Source organism: Nematolebias whitei, chromosome 7, assembly GCF_014905685.2.
Source record: "Nematolebias whitei isolate Nwh7 chromosome 7, NemWhi1, whole genome shotgun sequence".
Lineage (NCBI taxonomy): Eukaryota > Metazoa > Chordata > Actinopteri > Cyprinodontiformes > Rivulidae > Nematolebias > Nematolebias whitei.
Window position 1 is genome coordinate 31661388 of NC_056504.1, and position 21342 is coordinate 31682729.

The following is a 21342-nucleotide window of genomic DNA, read 5'->3' on the forward strand; positions in this document are numbered from 1 at the left end:
CCTCCAGCGAGTCCCGAATTGGCCTAACTCGCCCAGCCCTGGTAGACCTCTAAACAACACAAGCTCTGTTTTTTTAGCAGTTCCGTTTCTCCATCGGGTGGAGTTCATAATTGTCCGCTCACTGTTTCAGGGCGCCAGTGCAGAATGAACTTCTCCACGTCAAAGATATTTTTAGACAAGTCAAGGAGGTCAGCATCATGAATAGTCAAAGGCTGCAGCGATCCAAGAGATGCATTCTGTGCATGGATGAAGGACTTGTCAGAGAGTAAGACTACATGGTTATTTCCAAACAATATAAACCTTTAAAACCTCATATGATTTGTATCCATCAGGGATTTTTTTTTCTTTCTTGTGTGGCTAGAAATGTCCTTTTAGTGACAGAAGATATCTGCAGTGATAAGCAGACATGAAAATTGGAATATGCGCCTTAGCACAAGCCTGGAGTGTGTTGCTATGTGTACTGGAACACCAAAGAAAAAGGATTAGGAGCTTTGTTTCACAGTTATTGGATTTTGGCTCAGTGGGAATGGAATTATTCAAACAACAAGCGGCAAGCAAACACTTGCACCATTCTTACTCGTGGAAAATGAGTCAGATTCTCACAGCCACTGCTAATTATTGTCTAAAGTCCTGAATCTGAAATTAGTTAAGTTATTTAAATGTTTCTGAGGTATTTCATCTCTTTACTTCACCAAATCCTTCTTGTGCTGGTGGACTTAACAGATAATTTTCCTTGAGAGTCAAAATATCTGAACAGAAACAAACCAAATTATTTTTCATTTTTTTCTGTTATACTTTATACTAGGGCTGAAAGCACAGAAATCAGATGAAAAATGCTGAGAAAAAAAAAAGACTGGTTTAAGTGAGTATTTCAGGTTCACGACGAGCGCAACACTTCACAGCTCTCACAGGGGGACGTAATCCTGATGCATTTCCAGGTTCAAATTTAGGATTTACCTCGTAAAACTGATCATATTGTAGTATTTGTTTATTTAAAAAGCATGTTTTGTCAAGAGTTACAGAAAAAAAAAAACCAGCAGATAAGTCTGTTATTTCTAAAGTAAATATGCTGAGATTTTTGACTGAATTTTACATGACTTAGCCAAATTAGGAGCGTGAAACAAGGCATGCTGTTAACAACAACTAATAAACTCACATGTACCCGAGAGTAAAATATGCATTAATATAATTTTAATTGTGCATTCTTCTATGTCAAGCATGCATATTTCAAATGAAACCCCAGTTTTCCCAAATTCCCTCAGATTCATTTTGCATAATTTTATAGTTGAAGAACTTTTAGGCAACATGAGCTGCATATTGAATCATCTTTTTACTCAATTAAGTATTTATCAGAGAATGAAAAACACTCTGACCTTTGTTAATAACAGGAGTGACCAACTAGAATCTTGTTATCTAAGGTCAGTGGACTCATACAGGCCTTTTGGGAAAAGTAAATTAGATATGCCTCATTCTTCAGCTACTACTCCAAATGAAGTTCTCATGAGAAAACTGCTTACATGGAGCAGCTCTGTAGTAGCCGAGGTCTTAATGCTGAACAGCCTAGGCAGCTCCCATGGGGGAGACAAGAGTTCAACTACAAGAATCCAATGCAAAGGGCTTTTTTTCAGTAAAATGTCAGATTATCTTTACTAATGAGCTGTCAGAGTGTGTTAGCTACAACTGACCTGAATCTCCTCGAACGCCTCGTCGATCGTGGTCACCTGGTGCTGCTCGTGCAGCGTCGGCTCGTCGCAGAAGAAGCACACCAGGCTTTTGTCTGTGAGGCAGAAGAGCTTGACCTTCTCGTGGTCTTTGCAGGGGTAGGGGCTCCTCTGAGCGTTTAGGATGGCGTCGAGCGGGAAGGCCGAGTAGCGCTCCACAATGTTGGACAATTTGAGACTCGGCGAAAGGAGCGGATCGGCGAAGGTCCTCCGGCACTCGGGGCAGTCCCGCGTTCCGTGAGGCTCTTGCCTGCTCCAGTGCTCGGTGATGCACTTCCTGCAAAAGTAGTGCTCACAGCCAAAGCTGACAGGGTCCTGGTAGATGCTGAGGCAGATGGAACAGAGGAGCTCGTCCTTCAGACAACAAGCCATTTGCCAAAGGAGAGACTGCGCAGCATTTAAAAAGACTGTTCTGGAGCTGAGGACTAGTGGTTTAATTTGCAAGTGAATGGTTCACTGCCATGCAGGTGTTCGTGGAGAATCTTCAGGACTCTTCAACCTGGTCGCTGCTGGAAACATATTAAACAACATGCATTAAAATAAACTGTCCCATAAGAAAGGAGTGGATGGAGAAACGTTTCAGGGGTGATTTGGGATGTAAGAGTGGGCAGCAAAATGTCAAAAGAAAGATTTACAAGTTAGTGAGAACCAGCCGAGGTGGTTTGGACATGTCCAGAGGAGGGACAGTGGGTATACTGGTAGAAGGATGTTAGAAATTCAGCTGCCAGGAATAAGACAAAGAGGAGACATATGGATGCAGTTAGAGAGGACATGGAGGACAGAGGATGCAGAGGACAGAGTGAGACGGAGGAGGATGACTCGCTGTGGCGACCCCTGAAAAGGGAAAAGCCAAAAGAAGAAGAAATTGGAAATAAAATGCATCTTAACTTTAATCTGAGACTAAAAGCTTCAACAAAGTAACACATTTTTGTGGGCATTTATAAGAAAATGTACTTAAATAGGAACTTGTTTAATACTTAAATCTCTTCCGCTACAAATCGGATCAAGTTATTGGTTTTCTGTGGTGTTGCCCCCCCCCCAAAATATCAGCTTTTAAAATCAGAATAGTATAAGTTTTATGGTATGTTATGACAGTGCTGACTGTGTTCTTAATTAACAATTCAAGCAATAACTTAATGAGCACCCTGACAGGGCAGTAAAAAAAAAAAAATGTGGTAGATGATGGAGACTTTAACTCAGAGATTATGAAAACCTAATAATCTAATCTTGATTCAAGAGAAGAAGCTGCAGTTTAACTTTCGGTTTGTCAGCTTCCTCCTTACCTGAGGGAACACCTGGATGTGACGAAGCTGTGTAAGGAAATGCATTTTCCAATCTGCTAAACTCCTTCCTTAACTAAGTTTAAAGGGTCTGAAACGTGTTTTTAACACTAAATGCTTGCGCCAAGCAGACAACAAACAGACAAACACCTGCAGCCTCTCTCTGCTGCCGTCGACCTTCCTGCCCCGAGTAAAAAAATGAAGATTGCAACAAGATTGTTTTATCTTTGAACAATCAGAAGCTACCGAGCCAGGCATATTAGCAGCCTGTGATGGACTTGCGACCTGTCCTGGGTGTACCCCCGCCTCGTAGGCACCAGCTGCCCCAAAACCCGGAAAAAGAAAGGCAGGTAAAGAAAATGGATGAATGGATGGATATGTAAACACGACCGACCTGAGCAGAACACAAAACCATAGCGGAAAGGATGAATGAGAGGGCAGAGAGGGCACAAAAGAGGCACAGCAATAGTTAAATGGGCTCCACATTTATAAACACATGCATTTCAGGTGCCATGAATGGATTAAACGGAACTTAAAGTGACAATTCGTTCAAAAAAAGATGGATAAAAGCGGAAAATGAAACCCCTTCACCTACCAATCTCGTAGCGACATCAGCTGCTTCCACACAAGTGTCTAGCGAGGAGAGCAACACGCAGCGGCAACAGATGCAACCAACTGCGGCAGTGAATAGGGGTGGCAAGTCAAACAGGTTTTTACAAAATAAAAGCAGTCGGATTTTTTTCACAATAAAATAAATGGTAACGAATAAATAATTTTAAAAGACGTAACTTTAATCATCTATGCTATGATTTGAGGCATAAAATTTTAACTATAGATGAAAAATTGTAATCCATCCCCCCCTACTTTTAATAATGAAACGGTTCACACTTCCTCTCCGTTTCTTGTTTAGCCGTTTACCTTGATCCAACAAGGGAGGAAATGCAGACAGAAACTTAATTTTTGTGATTAGTAGCTTGACTTATAAGTGAGCTTTGGAGTCGTCGCAAATAGAAAAGTGACTTTAAGATCTAAGTGTAAACGGTTTTATGAATTAAAGTGTTCATAAGCCGGTTTGTTACTGGCTGCAGTGTTAATCTTTGACCAGCAGGTGTCGCTCGTGTCCGCAGAAACCACAGGGAGCAGCGACGAAGAGCAGAAAATTCAGGAACGCACACTTTACTACAAGATTGATTTTAGAGTTTGTTTTTTCTTAAGGGATAGTTCTGTCTTGATTTAGTATTTGCTATTCATTAGTTTTCATTGCCAGCATATATTTGTAAAGGTTTCTACCATAGCTTATTTCATCAGGTGAAATGTTCCAGGTTTTTGTTCCCCTTTTTTCATCCCAGTAAATCAATAACCTGCCATTTAAGTACTGTGTGGGATTTAGGTTAAAGCTCTGAAGGTCCAAATGATTATCCTTTTATTTTGTGGCTGCTGTACAATTTAAGCATATAATTGTGAGAAAAAAAACCTAGATGATATAGGGCATACATTACTACCTTAGTAAAACGTATGTACAAGACACTATTTACAGACATAAACAAATACAAGTCGCAGCTAATGACCTTGAAATGGCTTTTCGGTGTGCACATGTGTAAACAGCTCGTACATTCAAGTACATGTTTTTGGTAAAACTGTTATCACCATATGAAAAAAAAAATCCTGTCTGTTTTTTTTTCATGAGTTGCAATAGACACTCTCTGGAAATGATGCCTTCAATAGGTCGCCCGCCTCTTGTTGTGGGGTGCTGAAGGACTCCTCTTCTTGTCCAAAGGGCAGCTTACATTCTGCTTGACTCAAGTCTGTTGATTTAAGTGAGGGGTTTCTACAAGACCCATTTCCTATGTGCAAAGTGATGTTAACGTTCACATGGGGACTGTTAGTCACAGGGCTGACGATCTGCGGGCTGGTGGGCTGTGTTGGCATACTGGTCTGGGGACTGGCAGGTTCTGTGTTGGACAGTAGGGTCATGGGCTCTGACAGGGCAGAAGGCAGACCAGTAATAGCCAAAGTTGGTTGCAAAGAGCCAATGCAGTCATGGCTGGTGTCATCGTCTGCTTCGGCTAAAGTTTCAGATTTGTTACTCTGTTGACTGAGGTTGCTGCCTTCTCTCCCTTTCTCGAGCAAACACTCCTGTTCTGGGGACGTAAGTGTGAATGAAGTCATCTTGGACTCCACCGTGTAGTTCTGATCAACCTGCAGGTATGGTAAGAAAAGTTTGATTAATTTTAAAGTCCTTTAACATCTGGAAGTTACTGATAATTATAAATACGACTGAGCTTTTGAGCATTTGAAATACAGCTCCTTCCATATGTTGCAATTTATGTATCATCAACTAAAATACTTCATGCAGATGGAAATATGCTTTTCTAATCATGTCCAATAACTCAGTCTTAATTTTATGTAGAAAGCACTCCTTTGTGCTTACTGAGTGAGAAAAAAGTTGCTTTAAGATGGATTTAAAGCAAAGCAAAAGAAACAACATTGATGCTTTGTTGACACTGTATATCAACGTATAAAAATAAAATGAAAGTGAAATAAGTGAAAATAAATCACAAATTCATGTATCACAGTTTAGGTAAGTGACACTTATTTAACAACACCTGAGTGTTCATTTAGTTTGTTAAATCCAAGGCTACGTTGTAATATTTAACTCTTGTAGATTGCGTAGAACAAACAAAAAAAAAAGATGATTTTGTTTATTGCACAGAGAACAAGACAAAACTTACTTCATCTGTAGTCTCACAGTTTCCATTTGCATCTACTTTAGGATGTAAGCTTGCAGAATCTCAAAACAAAAAAACAGAAATGATGTTCAGTAAAGGTTAGGAATAAAGTGAAATTGTGACAATATTTAAAGATAAATGTAATTTCAATACAGCAACAGCTTTTTTCTTAAATGAGAATGATGAATGTATTTTTTGTGGGGTGCTGTTACCCTTTCTCCAGATTTGTTTGCAAAGACACAGCAGGAGGATGACCACGATCAGAAACCCCAGCAGTCCAATGACACGAGCAATGACCGCAACTAACAGAGAAATAAATACAAATGCAACTTAGACATCACATTAAACATATTTGTTAAATAAATTATGTGTAGCAGTTTGATATTGGTGTTTGTACCCTGGTCACTGTTACGGCTTTTGTGTGAAAGATTGGAATCCACCGTTGAGCCGATAAACCCCTCGGACTGAGAGGAGGTTCTTGTTAAATATGAGCTGCCTGCGGCCGGAGATGTTATTATAGTTGCAGTTGTGACCACGGTCGCTGAAGAAGGCCGACAGTGATCCATGTAGGAGAGTTTATCGAAGAATGTCCCATTTGGGCAGAGTTCACACTTGACATCTGAGTTTAGCATGACTGATAACAATAAAAGAAGAATTCATAACACAACATTTACTGTTGCCACATACCGTATTTTTCGGTCTATAAGGCGCACCGGAAATTAAGTGAAACAAACTAGTCAAACTGTATTCAACTCATTCATAATAACCACATAAAATCAGTTTGAGGTCAGTAAGTACAACCAGATTTAATACATAAGGTGCACCTGATTATGTCTCACAGTTGATTTTTGAAAAAAATTAAAGGATTTTAAGTGTGCCTTATATTCCGAAAAATATGGTACTTATCGTATGTTCTGTAAATATATAATAGTAATCCCGGGGATTGTGTTTACCTGGATTTACCACTCCATAACCAGGTTTACACTTTGTGTAGCTCCTACAGTCTGAGCAGTACGGGCTGTTAAACCCGATCTCACAGTACTTTCCAGACTGGCAAATACACTTGGACTTGGTGGTTGTGGTGCACGCCTGGGCAATCTGGAGACCTTTTGCTGGGTAAATACCGAAACGTACACATACACATATTAATAAGTAAAACTGAACAATAAATAAATAAATCTAAATTTGTAACTTCAATGTCCTGCACATCTACTGACTTGTTTTGCATTTAGGGCAGGAGAAACAGTTTTGTGCAAAGTTCCAGGTCTCTATGTACCTCCCTGGTTCGCATGGCTTACACTCAGTATCTCCAGTTTTACTGCACTCTTTATCCAGACGATGCCCTGTAACAAAAAAAAAAGTAATTTTACAAATACTGTGTGGGCAAAAATAGTCACTGTCTGGATTTAACTAAGCAGCAGTTAAGTGTCACCCATCCAAAAAAAATAAATACTGAAGTGGTAGAGATATGTCAGAAGTCAATTAACTCTAACATCAACAAGTAGCTTCTCATTCCTTCACCAGCAATGTTGTGAAGACACATCAAATTGAAAAGGTCAGATTTCTGATCTGCATCAAGCAAACAAAACTGGAAGTACAAAGACTGGATGAGGAACTGTCCAACACATAAAAACCTAAAACAAGAGTATACGGCACATTTTTATGCACATCAGTAAACTAATATGCAGAAACCTATAGCAAACAAAGACCTTTAACCTTGATTTGTGACCTTACACTTAGTGGTGGATCAAGTTTCGTTAAATTATCTTGAGCGTATCAGAAGTTATGGGCCACACAATCAGAGACCTTGTATAATGTTACCATGATTTGTGACCTTGATGCTGGGGTGATTGAAAAGTGTGCATGACACACCTTCTAGTGATTATCTGTATGGGTATCAGATATTATTAGATCATCTCGTGTAGATCAGAAGTAACGGGTGGGATCAGCAAAGACCTTGTATAACATTTGACCTTGATTTATGATCTTGACCTTGAAGCTGGGTTTATGAAAAAAAAATCATGTAACACGCCATCTAGTGGTGGTACAAATTCAAATGAAGTTTTGTTGAATTGTTTTGAGCAGATAAGAAGCATTGGTCCAGAGAAAAAAATAACAATAGCACAAAATCAACTTTTGAACATCTTTGTGTTTTATTATTCGTGTGTTTAGGACTAATTAAGACTGCCACTGTTCCAGTTATCAAGGTGAGAAGGGAGATCTGTTACGGTTCTTCCTGTCCCACTTTCATGCTCAGTTCTTGCACTCAAACACCAGAGCAGCAGACCTTCACCATCCAGAACATCACTGCTGTTTGGTTTGTTTTTTAAACTTTACAAGATGACACCAACGAGTTCAGCAACAACATCCAACCACAGGTTCTTTCTCTTTTTATTCGTTTTATCTTTATTGGTCCACCCCACTCTTGGGGGAAGATGCGTCTCCTGGTAACAAGAGATTCATTTACCAAAACTTCAGCCTTCGTATTGTAACAACGCAATTGGTAAAAAGTAATTAGAATGGATGACTCACTTGCTGAGAATCGTAGGGTTTTCAAATAATACACAGCACGTGTTTAAAGTCAAGTCAAGTCAGTAATATGCTGCTGAAGCTCCCGGGCGATCGCTGACTGGGACATTTATAGCTGCTGGTTATGAGTACATTATGAGTACATTATGAGTACATTATGAGTGTACAGTCAGTTTCACAGATTCAAAGGATGATTTAGGAAAGTGCTGAGCGTGTGAGATGCGGGCAGAGCCAGATTAGCATATTTGCCATTTCCTGAATGAGATTCAAGATGCCAATTCATAGTTTATGCAATATTAAGAATATTACATGTTTTTATGTGTGCTGCAGAGAGAGGAGCTTTGCAGAGAGTGGTGAAGGCTGCACAGAAATCTGTTGGAATCGGTCTCCCCACCGTCACAGACATCTACACCTTCAGATGCAGGAAGAGGGCCACCTGCATCATGAAGGGCCCCACCCACCCAGCGCACACACTTTTTGCCCCGCTCCCCTCGGGAAGGAGGTTAAGGAGCATTGAATGTGGAACCACTAGACTGAGGAACAGCTTCTACCCTGAGGCTGTTAGACTCATGAATCTCTGACTAGAATAATCACTGTGAAAAACCATATCGTGTTGCTGCTGATCTGTTTCGTGTTGCTGCTGATCTGTTTCAATGTTGATGTGTTCATGCGTGCACATCTGCTCGCGGACTCATGTTCATGTTTGTGCTGATGTTCAATGTTTTATGTTATGAGTGCTTGGTGTATATTTAGTTGATGTTTTTCTTGGTTCATATCTTGGATGTCATTGCTGTTTTTCTTGTGCATTTTATTGTTGGATGTAACTGGGACCCTGCGTACATAATTTCGCTCCACCACATGTACCACATGAGGTGCGAATGACAATAAAGAAACTCTGACTCTGACTCTGAAAAACTTTACAGTTTACAGTGAACAGAGCTGAGCTTTAGGGACATGAGGATCACTGTACTGGGACTTCTACCTCACTGAGAGTCTTTGAAAGTCACTGAAAGGATCTTTAAGAAGGAGTCATAGGTTATTTATAGAGATAATTTATTTATTGTGTGAACACTGAGTCAGCATTCACACTATTATTTTCCTCTTTATAGTTCTTTCCTAACGTTTTTGGCTGTCAAGCTACTTCCATGTACATTGTGCCATATTAAACATTCTAATGTTAAAATGTTTGCCATTACTTATAGTAGTATTTGTAACGCCAAAGTTCGTGCTCAATAATCCAGGTATAAAATTCAACAATGTTCAGTCAGGTCATCTGGACAGTTTATTTTTTTGCTGAGACATTTCGTCTGTCATCCAAAGGTCTTTTTCAGGGCGAGGAGATACAACCGTCCAGATGACCTGACTGAACATTGTTAGGTTTGTACCTGGATTATTGCACATGAACTTTGGTGTTTTGAACCATTTTGGCATGACTGCCTTAGAGGAGTTGATGGGGGAGAGGGCGGAGCCCAGAAACCATCTTATCACCATGCAGCAAACTTTTTTTTTTCCACTATGGGAGTTGGTGCTTGTAGGACTCCAGTTTGTTTGTGTCTCCTCAGACTGAAGAAGTCCTTTGGATGAAGGAGGAAAGGTCTCAGCAAAAAAAGAAACCATCCAGATGATTTGACTGAACATGTTAGTATTGGTAGCTACATCCTGAATTATTCAATTTTATTTACCAATAATAAAATCCCTATAAAATGCATTGAAATCACTTAAATTTCCTCAAAAATGTTCTCCCCTGAGCATACTTGCTCTGTTTGTCTTTTTGGGGCGGCTGTAGCTGAGTGGTTAGAGCAGCCAATGCAAGAGTAGAGGGTTTGATTCCACCAACAGTCACATGCTGAAGTGTCCCTGTGCAAGACAATGAACCCCTCATTGCCTCTGATGTGTGTCCCACTGGTGTATGAATGTGATAAAGCTCTGATTATTCTTTGCATAGATATAGTAAAGTTCTGTATGAATGGGTACATGAGGGCACAGTTTGTGGTGTAAAGAGCTTTGTGTATGTTGAGAAGATAGAAAAGTGCTATATAAGTGCAGTCCATTTACAAATCGTATGCTCTGTTTAGCTTTTATCTATGGTTTTGCAAATTAAATATTTTCTAAATGCTTTGCTAATTTTAGTTTATAGTTGCAATTTTGTTCATTATAGCTTAAAGCTATGGTTTTGCTAACTTAAGCTTTTAGTCACAGTTTAGCTAATTTTAGCTTTTACCTAAAGTTGAGCTATTTTAAGCATTTAGCTGCTGTTTTGGTAATTGTAGCTTTTAGTTATACCAATTTTTATTTTTTGATAAAAAAAAATTATAGCTTTTATATAGCTTATCTGTTATATAGCTTTAATAGTTTTTAGCTGCTGTTTTGTCAATTTTTGTTTTGCAGTTTATTTTTACTTACAGTTTGCTAATTTAAGCTTTTTTTTTTTTTTTTTTCATTCAACCTTTATTTATACAGGTTAGTTCCCATTGAGCCTTGGGACTCATTTACAAGAGAGACCTGTTAGCGAATACTTTTGCTCATTTTTAGCTTTAATTCCTGTTTCGCTAACATTAGCTCCTGTTTTCCTTTTAACTAATAACTCAGTAAATTCATTTTTAAAAACATTTCATTAAAGTCTTTCAGCATTCAGCTGCTTTTTTTGCAGAAAATGCATTCTTCTAGTTACACTTGAAATGTGTAGTTTAGTCTTATTTTTATGTTTTTATGTTTTCAACATTAATAAAAGACAACAAACTGAATAAGAAACTAAATCTGAATCATCAACAGAATATCTAGTCAAAAATCTTGCACTGTAAACCAATGTAACACTGGATAAACCTATTAAATATTAACACATTAATACAGGCGGTCATCAAAGCTAAATGTGGTGCAACAAAATATTAGTGTTAATATTTCTTTTGGTCAAACAGTAAAATGAGTAAAACCAATTATTTAACATATTTTATGTTTAACACACTTCATGAGCATTGTAAAGTGATAATATTAATACACAAACTATTAAAATATTCTCTTCATTTTGAGTGTAGGCCTAGTTTTATGATACATATAGCATTTTCTTTACTCTTTTCTCCCTACTACAAGTTTAAAAATGCACATTTTTTTAGAGAAAAGTCTCTTGCTGGCATGCTGCTTTTACTCAACAGAGAAGTGGGGTGTAAAGCGATCAAGTGTGCGCTGAGATAAGATTATCAGGAACATGAGATGAAGGCACGGCTTCAGGAAGGAGGAAAGAGTAAAGCTGCATTCCTGCTCCTCACACAAACCACTGTTCTCACTTTTTTACGTTCTGTGCCAAAGAACATCACACACAAACCACAGCATTTAATATATATATATATAGATAAAAAAATAAAAATATAAAAATGTGTGTGTGCCTATACGACTGTGTGTCGATCTGTACACATAAGAAAAGCAATAAATACAATTAGATTGTGGAAAAAAACCTCAAAAATGTGGTTGTGAAAGTATTGTTCACACAGTTAGAATCGGTTTCTGCTGCTTTCTGCTTGAACCTAAAACTGTGAGCAATCTGTTTTCTCTCTCGTCCTAATATTTTCTAAGTGACAGTGTGTTACATCACTGGTGTGATTCAAAGAGAAGTTCAAATTATTTAATCCAGAAAGAACTTTTCATTCAACCTTTATTTATACAGGTTAATCCCATTGAGCCTCGGGGACTCATTTACAAGAGAGACCTGATTTTAACAGAGAGTGATGACATTAGTAGAGAACAAAGACAAACTCTGGTTAGCTAGCTCATTTAAAGCATGTAAACTTCTTTGAACCTAGTCTCTAAAAAGAATTGGAATTGAGAATCGATAGGAACTGGAATTGACATGAGGAAATGGAATCTGAACTGGAATTGTTCAATTTCAAACCATGCCCAAGCCTAAGGAGGCCAAACGGCCTAACGACTGATCGTTAGTGCCCTGATGGCTGCTTGCTTGATGGTTGCTCCTCAGAAAAATAACGTTAACTTTTTATGTATATGAATGTTTCTATACAGTGCCCAGAGATGACTTCTGTTGTGACTTGGTGCTATATAAATACATTTAACTGAATTGTAATGCTGTATTTGTATTATGCCTGCAGCTGAAACCGAGTTGGAAGCTTTATGCACTTGAGACTCTTCAAAATCACTTTCAGCTTCTTGTTAGAGGAAATCATAGAGGAATATTTGAGAATGAACATAAAAGAACAAATTTAACTTATCCAGCTTTTGTCCACATCTATCTTAAAAGAAAGACATTTGGGAAGTTTAGGTTTGTAAATCAAATGATAGTTATGAACGTCTTGCTTCGTAGCCCAAGAGATTTTTTTTCCCCCAACAAAGTATATGTTTTTAGCTTGAAAAAAGTAAAACGGTCATGAAATATTTTGGTGTTTTTAAGCTTATATAAACAGTATGATCTTGTCTTAAAATAAGAACACATCATCTACAGTAGGCGACATTTTTTTCCTCACACCTCCACGCCCAGAATGTTCACCACTACGTTACAATATGTGTCATGAAGCAGCCATTAAACTGTAAACACCTTCAGTGGGGTGCCTGATCATCAGCATGAGACTCGGCTTAGGAACATTTAGAAAAATTATGATCTTTGCTTTATTTACGGTGTAGCACCTACCAGGGGGGCACCTTTTACAGCACAGTTTGAGGGTTTCATGCAGATACTCGGTTGTTGTGTTGTTGCATTTTCTGTCTGGTTCTGGCTGGTATGGGACAGAGCAGACCTGTGGGAGAGAAGATGAATAAATCATAAATAAATAAATAAATTAGTCTGAACTCTAAAATGCAACCTGTTATGTAGCCATTCTCAAATTATATAAAAAATATGTAGTTTGTAGGAAGGCAGAGATGTGACTACGAGGGGGCCTGGGGGGGCAAAACCAAAACCATTTATGCCAATATTAAAGAAATGTCTTTATTTTCTTATTTTTCCCTTCTTTTTTGGGGGAGGTGGGGCACTTTAAAATATTTTTAAAAAGAAGCTTCTATAGTTTAAATTAAATAAACTTACAAAATAATTTCAATAATGCTTGGCTATGTTAAGAGCTTATTTTGGAACTTTATGTTGTCTGTGGACTGTGACTGTACATGTAAAAAATATTCAGACGTCTGAAATCTTTCTGCTGTTTTTATCAAATTTGTTTATATTGTGAATATAGTTTGTTCTTTAATTAATTAAACAGAACATCAGTTTAATTATAATGGTTTGCATACGTACGTTTCCTCGTGATAACTTCTATTTTGTTAAGTTGTTAAGTGCACCAGTCCCTCTTGCAACAAAAGACCCCCTCAACATGATGCTGACGCCGCCGTACTTCGAAGTTGGGATGCTGCTCTCAAGTTTGCAAGCTCCCCCACCTACCTTTTCCCTCCAAATTTGACAATGGTCATAATGGCCAAACATTTCAATTTTACTGTCATCAGATTACATGACGCGTCTCCAGAACCTACTTGTAGCTTTGAAGAAAATAATTAAAAATTTATCTTGTCATTCAAGCATTTATAGCCATAATAGTTGTCAAAATAAACAATTTTCAATGGTTTTGATTAAAAATTCTAGTACAATTTTTACATCATTAAATGATTGTTTACAAGACAGTGGTGAGACCAGATATGGTCTGGAGACAGTGGCATTGACAAAAAGACAGGAGAAAGAACTGGAAGTGGCAGAAATGAAGATGTTGAGGTTCTCCTTAGGAGTGACGAGGATGGATCAGATTAGGAATGAGATCATCAGAGGTGCAGCACAGGTTGAACAACTGGGAGATGAAGTTAGAGAGACCAGACTGAGATGGTTTGGACATGTCCAGAGGAGGGGGTATACTGGTAGAAGGATGTTAGAAATGCAGCTGCCAGGGCAAAGACAAAGAGGAGATATATGGATGCAGTTAGAGAGGACATGGAGGTAGTTGGAGTGAGGACAGAGTGAGATGGAGGAGGATGACTCGCTGTGGCGACGACCCCTGAAGAGGGAAAAGCCGAAAGAAGAAGAAATAATGATTATTTTTGTCTTAGTGCAGCTTAAACTAATGTGTTTTACATTAAAAAAAAAAACAAATATTCTTCGACTTTGTTTACAAATCAGTAAATATCACTGATCACTTGAGGAAATTCTTCTGTTAGGGTTTAGAATATTTTGTCACAGTTTGATTGCACATGACTTTTATTGTAACGCTCTTCACACCACGAGCGTTTTAGTCATGGTTTCTTTTCAGAAGACGAAAGCATAAGGCTGGATTTATAGTCTGCTTTCACTTTTTAAGACATTATTTTTCTCCCTGTCAACTCTTGTTTACAGCTGGGAATTATTTCAGAGTCAATATCCGTCGCTAGCCAGGACTGTGCTCATCAATGTCCCTAAATAAACAACTCAACATTGCTGACAACAAAATCTAATCCTGCTGATTTAGCTCATTTTCTTGCTAACTAAGAGGTTTGCTTTTGGTAGTAAAAGATGCGTATTTAGTGGTTATTCTTATAATAGATGATACACATGCACATCATTTTCTAATTAAAATAATTGAAAATATGCATATTTTAAGAGCTTTAATGTGTTTAAATTACTTTGGGAATCCTAACTTACTTAAACAAGAAATATTTAGTCTGACATTGAGAAAATACATTGTTATAGTGCATGTAAACAAATGGGTTTAGTCAATGAATTTCTCTGGTTAATTTACAGTGTAGGCCAAGTCATCAGTTAATATGGAAAGACAACTTTTTATTTGTGTTTACTAATGAAGGAATAAGTGGTTTAGTAAGCGTCATTTACCAGACCGCCCATGCCTGCTTCACTGCTTTAGTTGTTAACAAGCTAAATATAAAGTATTACTTTTTTTTATAAAGTAGCTCTTGGTCCAAATTTAGAGGTGCATTCACCTCATGAAACTTGTGGGCGTTGCATGCATGCAGCTCAAACTCTGCACCGGTGTGCTGACAGAAACCGTGACCCTGTTAGTGTGTGCACACCTGACTCACATTAAGCTGCTTCACCACAGCACAAACATCAAAACGCTGACTGCAGTTGGAGTGTTTACAGGAAACAGAGGCGGCAGAAAGAAGCCCCGGGTTTTCAGCAGTAGGACCTGGGACCACATCACTCAGAGCTTCATTTTCACCTTTTCTCTCCAGTGCATGTCTGAAATAACTACACACACATCTCAACAAGCAAGAAAATCTGATTTTTTACTGATAAGGTTGAACCTGAATAATTCCCAGGGAACCGAAACTAGCAATTCATCAAGTTATCCCCTCAGCAGCTCTGCATTAAATTTCCACAGTATTAGATTTATCATCTGTGAGGAGCTTAGGAAAGAAATTGTAACCCCAGAGCAGGAAGCCAAATAATAAATCTGATTATTAGAAATATGACCTATATTTTAAAGCTTTGACAGTTCATTTCAACTCTGACTGGACAACAAAACACATAATACCTCAAACAAGAGGAAGAGGAAACCTACCTGGGTGGTTTGGAGGTTCAGCAGAAGCAGAAAAAGTCTGAGTTTGTCCTTCATTGCTTCTTTAAAGCACTTGAAGACAGGATGCAGCAGCCAGCGTCTTCTGTTTCTGTTCATCTCATGAAGGCGGGTCAGACTCCAAGCGGAGCCGTTTCCTCACAACAACTAATTAGAGTATTTGGCGGAAGGAAACGAGCCTTGCATGTTAACCCACATTCACTCACAGAACTGATGTCAGTAGCAAACCAGACTGAGGTTACACGTTCGGCTTTATTTATCTGATTCAGCAAACGCTGCAGGGGGAGAAAACTGAAAATGGCTTCAACGTTAAGGAATTAAAGGTGCTCGCTGCAAAGTATGAAATCAAACATAAAATTATCTTGAACTTTATCAGCTGCTGTGGTTTTCCATGTTGATAGGCAACTCTGAAATGCGGGTGTGTGCTCAACGTAAACAGAGCACGTATGTGACAAAATGTGACAAAAACTAAAAAGCTTGAGTCAACGTGATTGACCTACATAAAGCTGGCTGTTGTCTTTGTAAGTAAACAAATGTGCACTCTAGATGTTTGTGCAGAAATATGAGTGAATTTGCTGCAAAGCACACACACACACAAAAAAAGACAGCTGTCAAGATAAATATATAGGATCAAGCAGGATGGAGCGTCATTAAGACGCTGCATTCAAACACTTGCAAATCTTCTTCTTGACCAGTAAACTCATTATTTATTTTTATGTACCTTTACTCAACAATAGGAGCATAAAGACGTACTAATACAAGAAAATTGTTGGACTTATCGATCCTAAACAGCTCTTCCATGTATGAGTCGCCATTGTTAACCTATTTTCAGTCACTTTGGCTCTTTCAGTAGATAAATAAATGCACATAGCTGTCAACTAGTCACACATTTTGACCATTTTTTCATTTAAAACACATTAAAACAGCAATTAAAAAACATTTGTTTGTATGTTTGTTTTTTTTACAATGACTGGGCTACCTTTAAATTATTTAGTGTTGAAATCGGTCTGCATGAAAAAACCTTTATTGTTGGGATTTTTTTTTTTAAACTGTCCTGTACAAAGGTTTAAAACAGGATATGTGAATTTCATTTATTTATTTTTGTACAAATAATTGATGGATAGACGGATGGTTTGAGGTAACAACTAAATTGAAATAAATTACTAATAAAAAACTAATGAAAATCCACCAAAGCTCAAATATTTATCAAATCGCCCATAATAACTTTGTTAGGGTGTAAGAAAAAATAAACCATATGGGAAAAAGTTATTTCCAGTGTTTACCATCATTATGTCTTCACAGATGACATGTTGGGAAATATGCTGAGCAGCTTTGTTTGACTGGCTGGGAAAAAAAGTTCAAAACCAGGAAGTGAGTTCAGATTATCTTATGCTCAGCATTTCAGGACAACTTTAATGTATTATGTAACATGTATTGTGAAAAGTAATTATTTATTTCATGATAAACCGTGTGTGTGTGTGTGTGTGTGGGGGGGGGGGGTTCAGAATAATTTCAATTTTGAGTTAAAAGACATGGAAGGACCACACATTCATTAAAACACGGGCGCAGTGTCTGTTTAGAGGCGGAAAGAGTATACTCAGAGTATTAAGTACTTTTAACCAACTGATGTTTCAGTTGGTAAAAAAAACAGTCACTGAGAGTAAATTTCATCTTTGCAGGTGTTTATCAGAAAACATAACCAAATTTAAAGACTCTATTTCATCAATGTTTTCCTTTGTCTTGCAGAGTAATACATCAGAGAACAGTGACTTAGATGATCTTGTTGATAATTTTACAACTTCATTGCAAACTTCACTTGAAAAAATTGCTCCGCTTAAAAAGAAAGTAATAAATCATAAGAGATTAGCTCCTTGGTTCAATTCTGAGTTACGTACCTTAAAGCAGACATCTAGAAACCAAGAGAGAAAAATAGCACTCCACTAACACTGAATAATTTTATTTAACTAGGAAAGATAGTCTGCTAACATATAAGAAAGCTCTCCGTAAAGCTAGAACTGTATATTATTCATCTTTAATAGATGAGAATAAAAATAACCCTAGGTTTCTGTTCAGTATATAGCTAGACTAATTAAAATCCCATCTCTGGTAATTGGTGTGTTCGCGATCTGAGAGCCTAATTGGCTACAAAGATGCAGATGAACGGTTTGAATAATTCAAATTGTGGCCGTACTCAGAAGCAACTTCTGATTTTAAAACTAGCAAAGTAGATTACATGGTCTAAATTGTACTTAAGTACGAGTAAAATTACACACTTGAAAGAAATACGCATAAAAGTACAAGTACCCAAAAAGTCTACTTAATTACTGTAACATGAGCATTTGTAATTCGTTACTTCCACCCCTATGTGCGTTTGACTGATCCGGGGTGGGTGGGGGTTGTTTATGTTGGGTTTTTTTTTATGTTTCCTGTTTTGTGTTTAAAATTGAAAAAGTTAGTAAAAATACTTTGTTTAAAAAAAAAACATGGGCACAGTATGGTATTCTCATCTAACACACAATATTGTATATATTCTTTAATTATTTTTGATTTTGGATTGTTTTTGACATTGGACACAACTTTTACTTTTTTTTTTTTTACATTGTCCAATAATGACAAGTTTGTGGTCAATAGCATGCTTGGTCAAAACGGCAAACATGGACAATATGGTCCTTGGAGTCAAAAGTGTGTTTAAGCCTGAAACATGGCTTCTCTCTGATTCCTACAATTTGGCTAAGATAAATAGATTCTGTTTTAAGACTTTACATGAAGGTCAGTCAAATCAAATGGCTTTATTCTTCTTTAGCATATACTAAAAGCTTCCCCATGAAGCGTCTGCAGAAACGGCACTGTTTGTGCTTTTCATGTGCCCAGCTCCATGTCCCTATGACTAGCAGCTTGTTCCTGTATGAGACGTTGACATTTCACCATAAATTTTCCCCTCCCACATCCTCAGAGCGTCTCTCAAGTGAGACAGCAGCCTTGTTGTCCATTTGCATGTTTTAATTACCTCAAATCACTTTCACCAAAGTGTAAAACTGCCAATGCAAACAGTAGAAAGCGAAACTTGTTTAAAGGCAAAAGTTCTTAAACTTGTCAGGTTCTGACTCAAACAACTGTAGCAAACGTGTGATGCCATCTATCACAAACATTGCCAATAAGCCAAACAAGGATACAAAGACAGCACAAACAACTGAATGTTTTTTAACCAGTTTACACAGTTTTTAATTTTATTTTATGACAATGATGAGAAAAAAGTGCTATTAGCAACTATTTTTTTATTTTATTTGATTCCAGGAAATCCTGAGACCTCGTTTCACAACATGCAGTCCCAGTCCTAACCTATCGTGCCACTACTGCACTGATGAGCAATTTCTAAAAGGACAACAGGATAGTTTATAAATGACACACATGAAACCTGTTCCAGGAAGGAATGAAAATTCTGCTTTATCCTCCCAAAGCGTAATGTTCTCAGACCTTAAAAATCAAAGCATGCCTCTAATGCAGACACAATGGAAAACGATGTTTTGCAGTGAGGCGTTATCGTTCACAAGTTTCAAGTCTTGTTTGTCGCCATGGCAATTGAGGGGCTCCTTGAAGGTGGAAAAAAAAAAAAAAAATTTCAATCAGAAGCAGCTGCAGCTGCAAATGCCTGTGTTTATGAACTAAACATTAGTCACCTTATACATTTCTAAAAGTTAAACAAAAATCTATTTTCCTGAAAGGTTCAACCCCCAAGTCCTGTTTGATTACAGTTCACAGGCAAAGACGTGCAGAGATGTTTCTGTCATTTAAAATCTAATGTGAAGGTCATCAAGAACATCCATTTCATAACCTTTAACATGCCGACCTGCTAAAACCCAGACCTACGCCATCATAGGTGGGACCTCAGTGCACAGCAACTACAAGTACAGAGGATTGTGGTTTCCTGTGGGCTGCAGCGACTGTACAGTCTGCTTAACGATGAATGTGCTCCATCCCACAGTAAGGAAGTTAAAAACAGAAGTATGCGAGGACCCGAGAGCCAAAACAAACAGCCGGCGAGGGCAACGCAAACTGCTGCGTTGAAAGATGGAGGTGATTCAACATGACTTCCTGAATTTTGCAGGATAATGTTCAAGTAGATGTTTCACCTTCCTTATGTGATTCTAAAATGGTCAGTGGGCCCTGAATGTCTCGTCTTTCCACTGTGGTGCAAGCCTGAGCCTTTGCTTCACTTCCGCAAAGCTGCAGTCACATGAGAGGCTTGAGTTTTAATTCAGATGAAGAAACTAAAAAAGGAACAACAAAAATATAACTGCTATCAGTGGTAGAGGTCTGTGAACCAACAAGACTTGTGTATAAAATAATGTACAAACTTGTCTAATCAAGTAATCTATTCGCAACTGTACCTTTTTTCTGTTTCTCATTGATAAAGGCTTAAATAAAGTACTGACTTCTTGGAAAAAAGAAAAATCATTCTAGGTGAAGACGAAACAATCTTAAACTGTGATTATTTCAGAACGCGCTGGATCTTTTTGTCAGCACACAAGATGAGAGCCCAGTTTTCTTTTTATGGAGAATTGCTGAAAGTTGTGACGAGCCAAGCGAGAGACGTCTGCAATCTGGTCGACGTTTTGTTCTCCTGTGGACGCAGAAAGGTCCTGAAAGAGAATAAAACCAGCGTTCAATTTGTTATATGAAGAGAGAGCAACAGGAGAGGAATTAAACTGCATTTTTGATGCTTTGATGTGAAAAAGCGTTCACGGAGAATTTGATCACAAAACCTCTTTTGCTATTTTTTTTTAAAGTAAGATTGTTCACAACAAAAAAAATTAATTGTACAGGACACACGATTGTCAACTTTAATATTACTCACGTGAATGGGACAGTACGGGATAGAGTAAAAAGTTAATGAAAAAAAATGCTTCGAACCGGCGCTGCCTTTTATCTCAATAAGCCTGCACTGTGTCGCCAGTCAAAAGGACTACATTACCCAGAATTCAACAGTGCTTCCAGCTGTTGCTTTCTGCTGAAATGGAGGTAAAGTTTTGATCCGATCCGAAAAAGTTCGGTCCTTATTCATAGTGACTTAGGCGCTCAGTGGTGCAGAGAGCCATACGGAACCAACCAGGGAATTGGACCAGAACTGGACTTCCAGCCTCATTGGTCATTGGTCCATCTGAGTGCTGCTTGCCGGTCCAGGGAGCCTCTCAAGTAGGGAGGCATTGCTTGGAGATTTGGTGTTTTCTTCGGAGCTCACTGGATCCCTCTGGATCCCTCTGGATTATCTGGAATCGATCGGGACTGTGGTGTGGGTTTTGTGCTGCTATTCGAAGGTCCGGTTCTCTCTAAAAGCATCTTGTTGCTGAACGGCTGCAGAGAGCCAATCAGAACCGCACCAAGGCTGATTAGTACCCATAAAAAATTTTGCAGTAACTACTTTACAGTACATATACGTATGCTGTTAAAATTACGTAGTTTTAAGAGTTTACAACATTGCAATAGTGTGGGAAGGATTTGTAAAGCCTTTATATATATATATATATATATATATACACACACACACACATACTAAAATAAATATAATGTTTCTACTTTGCGGTTTTTCACTTAT

At 38.1% G+C, this 21342-nt stretch overlaps 3 protein-coding genes across 3 annotated transcripts in view; all 3 read right to left on the reverse strand.

Moving 5' to 3' along the window:
* Window positions 1-21342, reverse strand: part of LOC119411820 (E3 ubiquitin-protein ligase TRIM62) — a gene marked incomplete at its 5' end in the record, with an annotated part of 294497 nt that overhangs the window by 44190 nt on the left and 228965 nt on the right.
* Window positions 4682-15823, reverse strand: tnfrsf1b (tumor necrosis factor receptor superfamily, member 1B). Its single transcript, XM_037678755.1, has 8 exons — window positions 15735-15823; window positions 12893-12998; window positions 6948-7073; window positions 6684-6842; window positions 6128-6364; window positions 5943-6032; window positions 5734-5792; window positions 4682-5200 (listed from the first exon to the last, which is right to left on the reverse strand). Exons 1-8 carry the CDS (start codon window positions 15786-15788, stop codon window positions 4682-4684), a joined length of 1350 nt encoding a protein of 449 aa, XP_037534683.1. The 5' UTR covers window positions 15789-15823.
* Window positions 20230-21342, reverse strand: part of LOC119411819 (migration and invasion inhibitory protein) — a 12842-nt gene continuing 11729 nt past the window's right edge. The window contains exon 9 of the mRNA XM_037678753.1: window positions 20230-20389. Within this exon, the coding sequence (XP_037534681.1) occupies window positions 20267-20389 (123 nt within the window). The 3' untranslated portion in view covers window positions 20230-20266. The remainder of the gene's footprint in view (window positions 20390-21342) is intronic.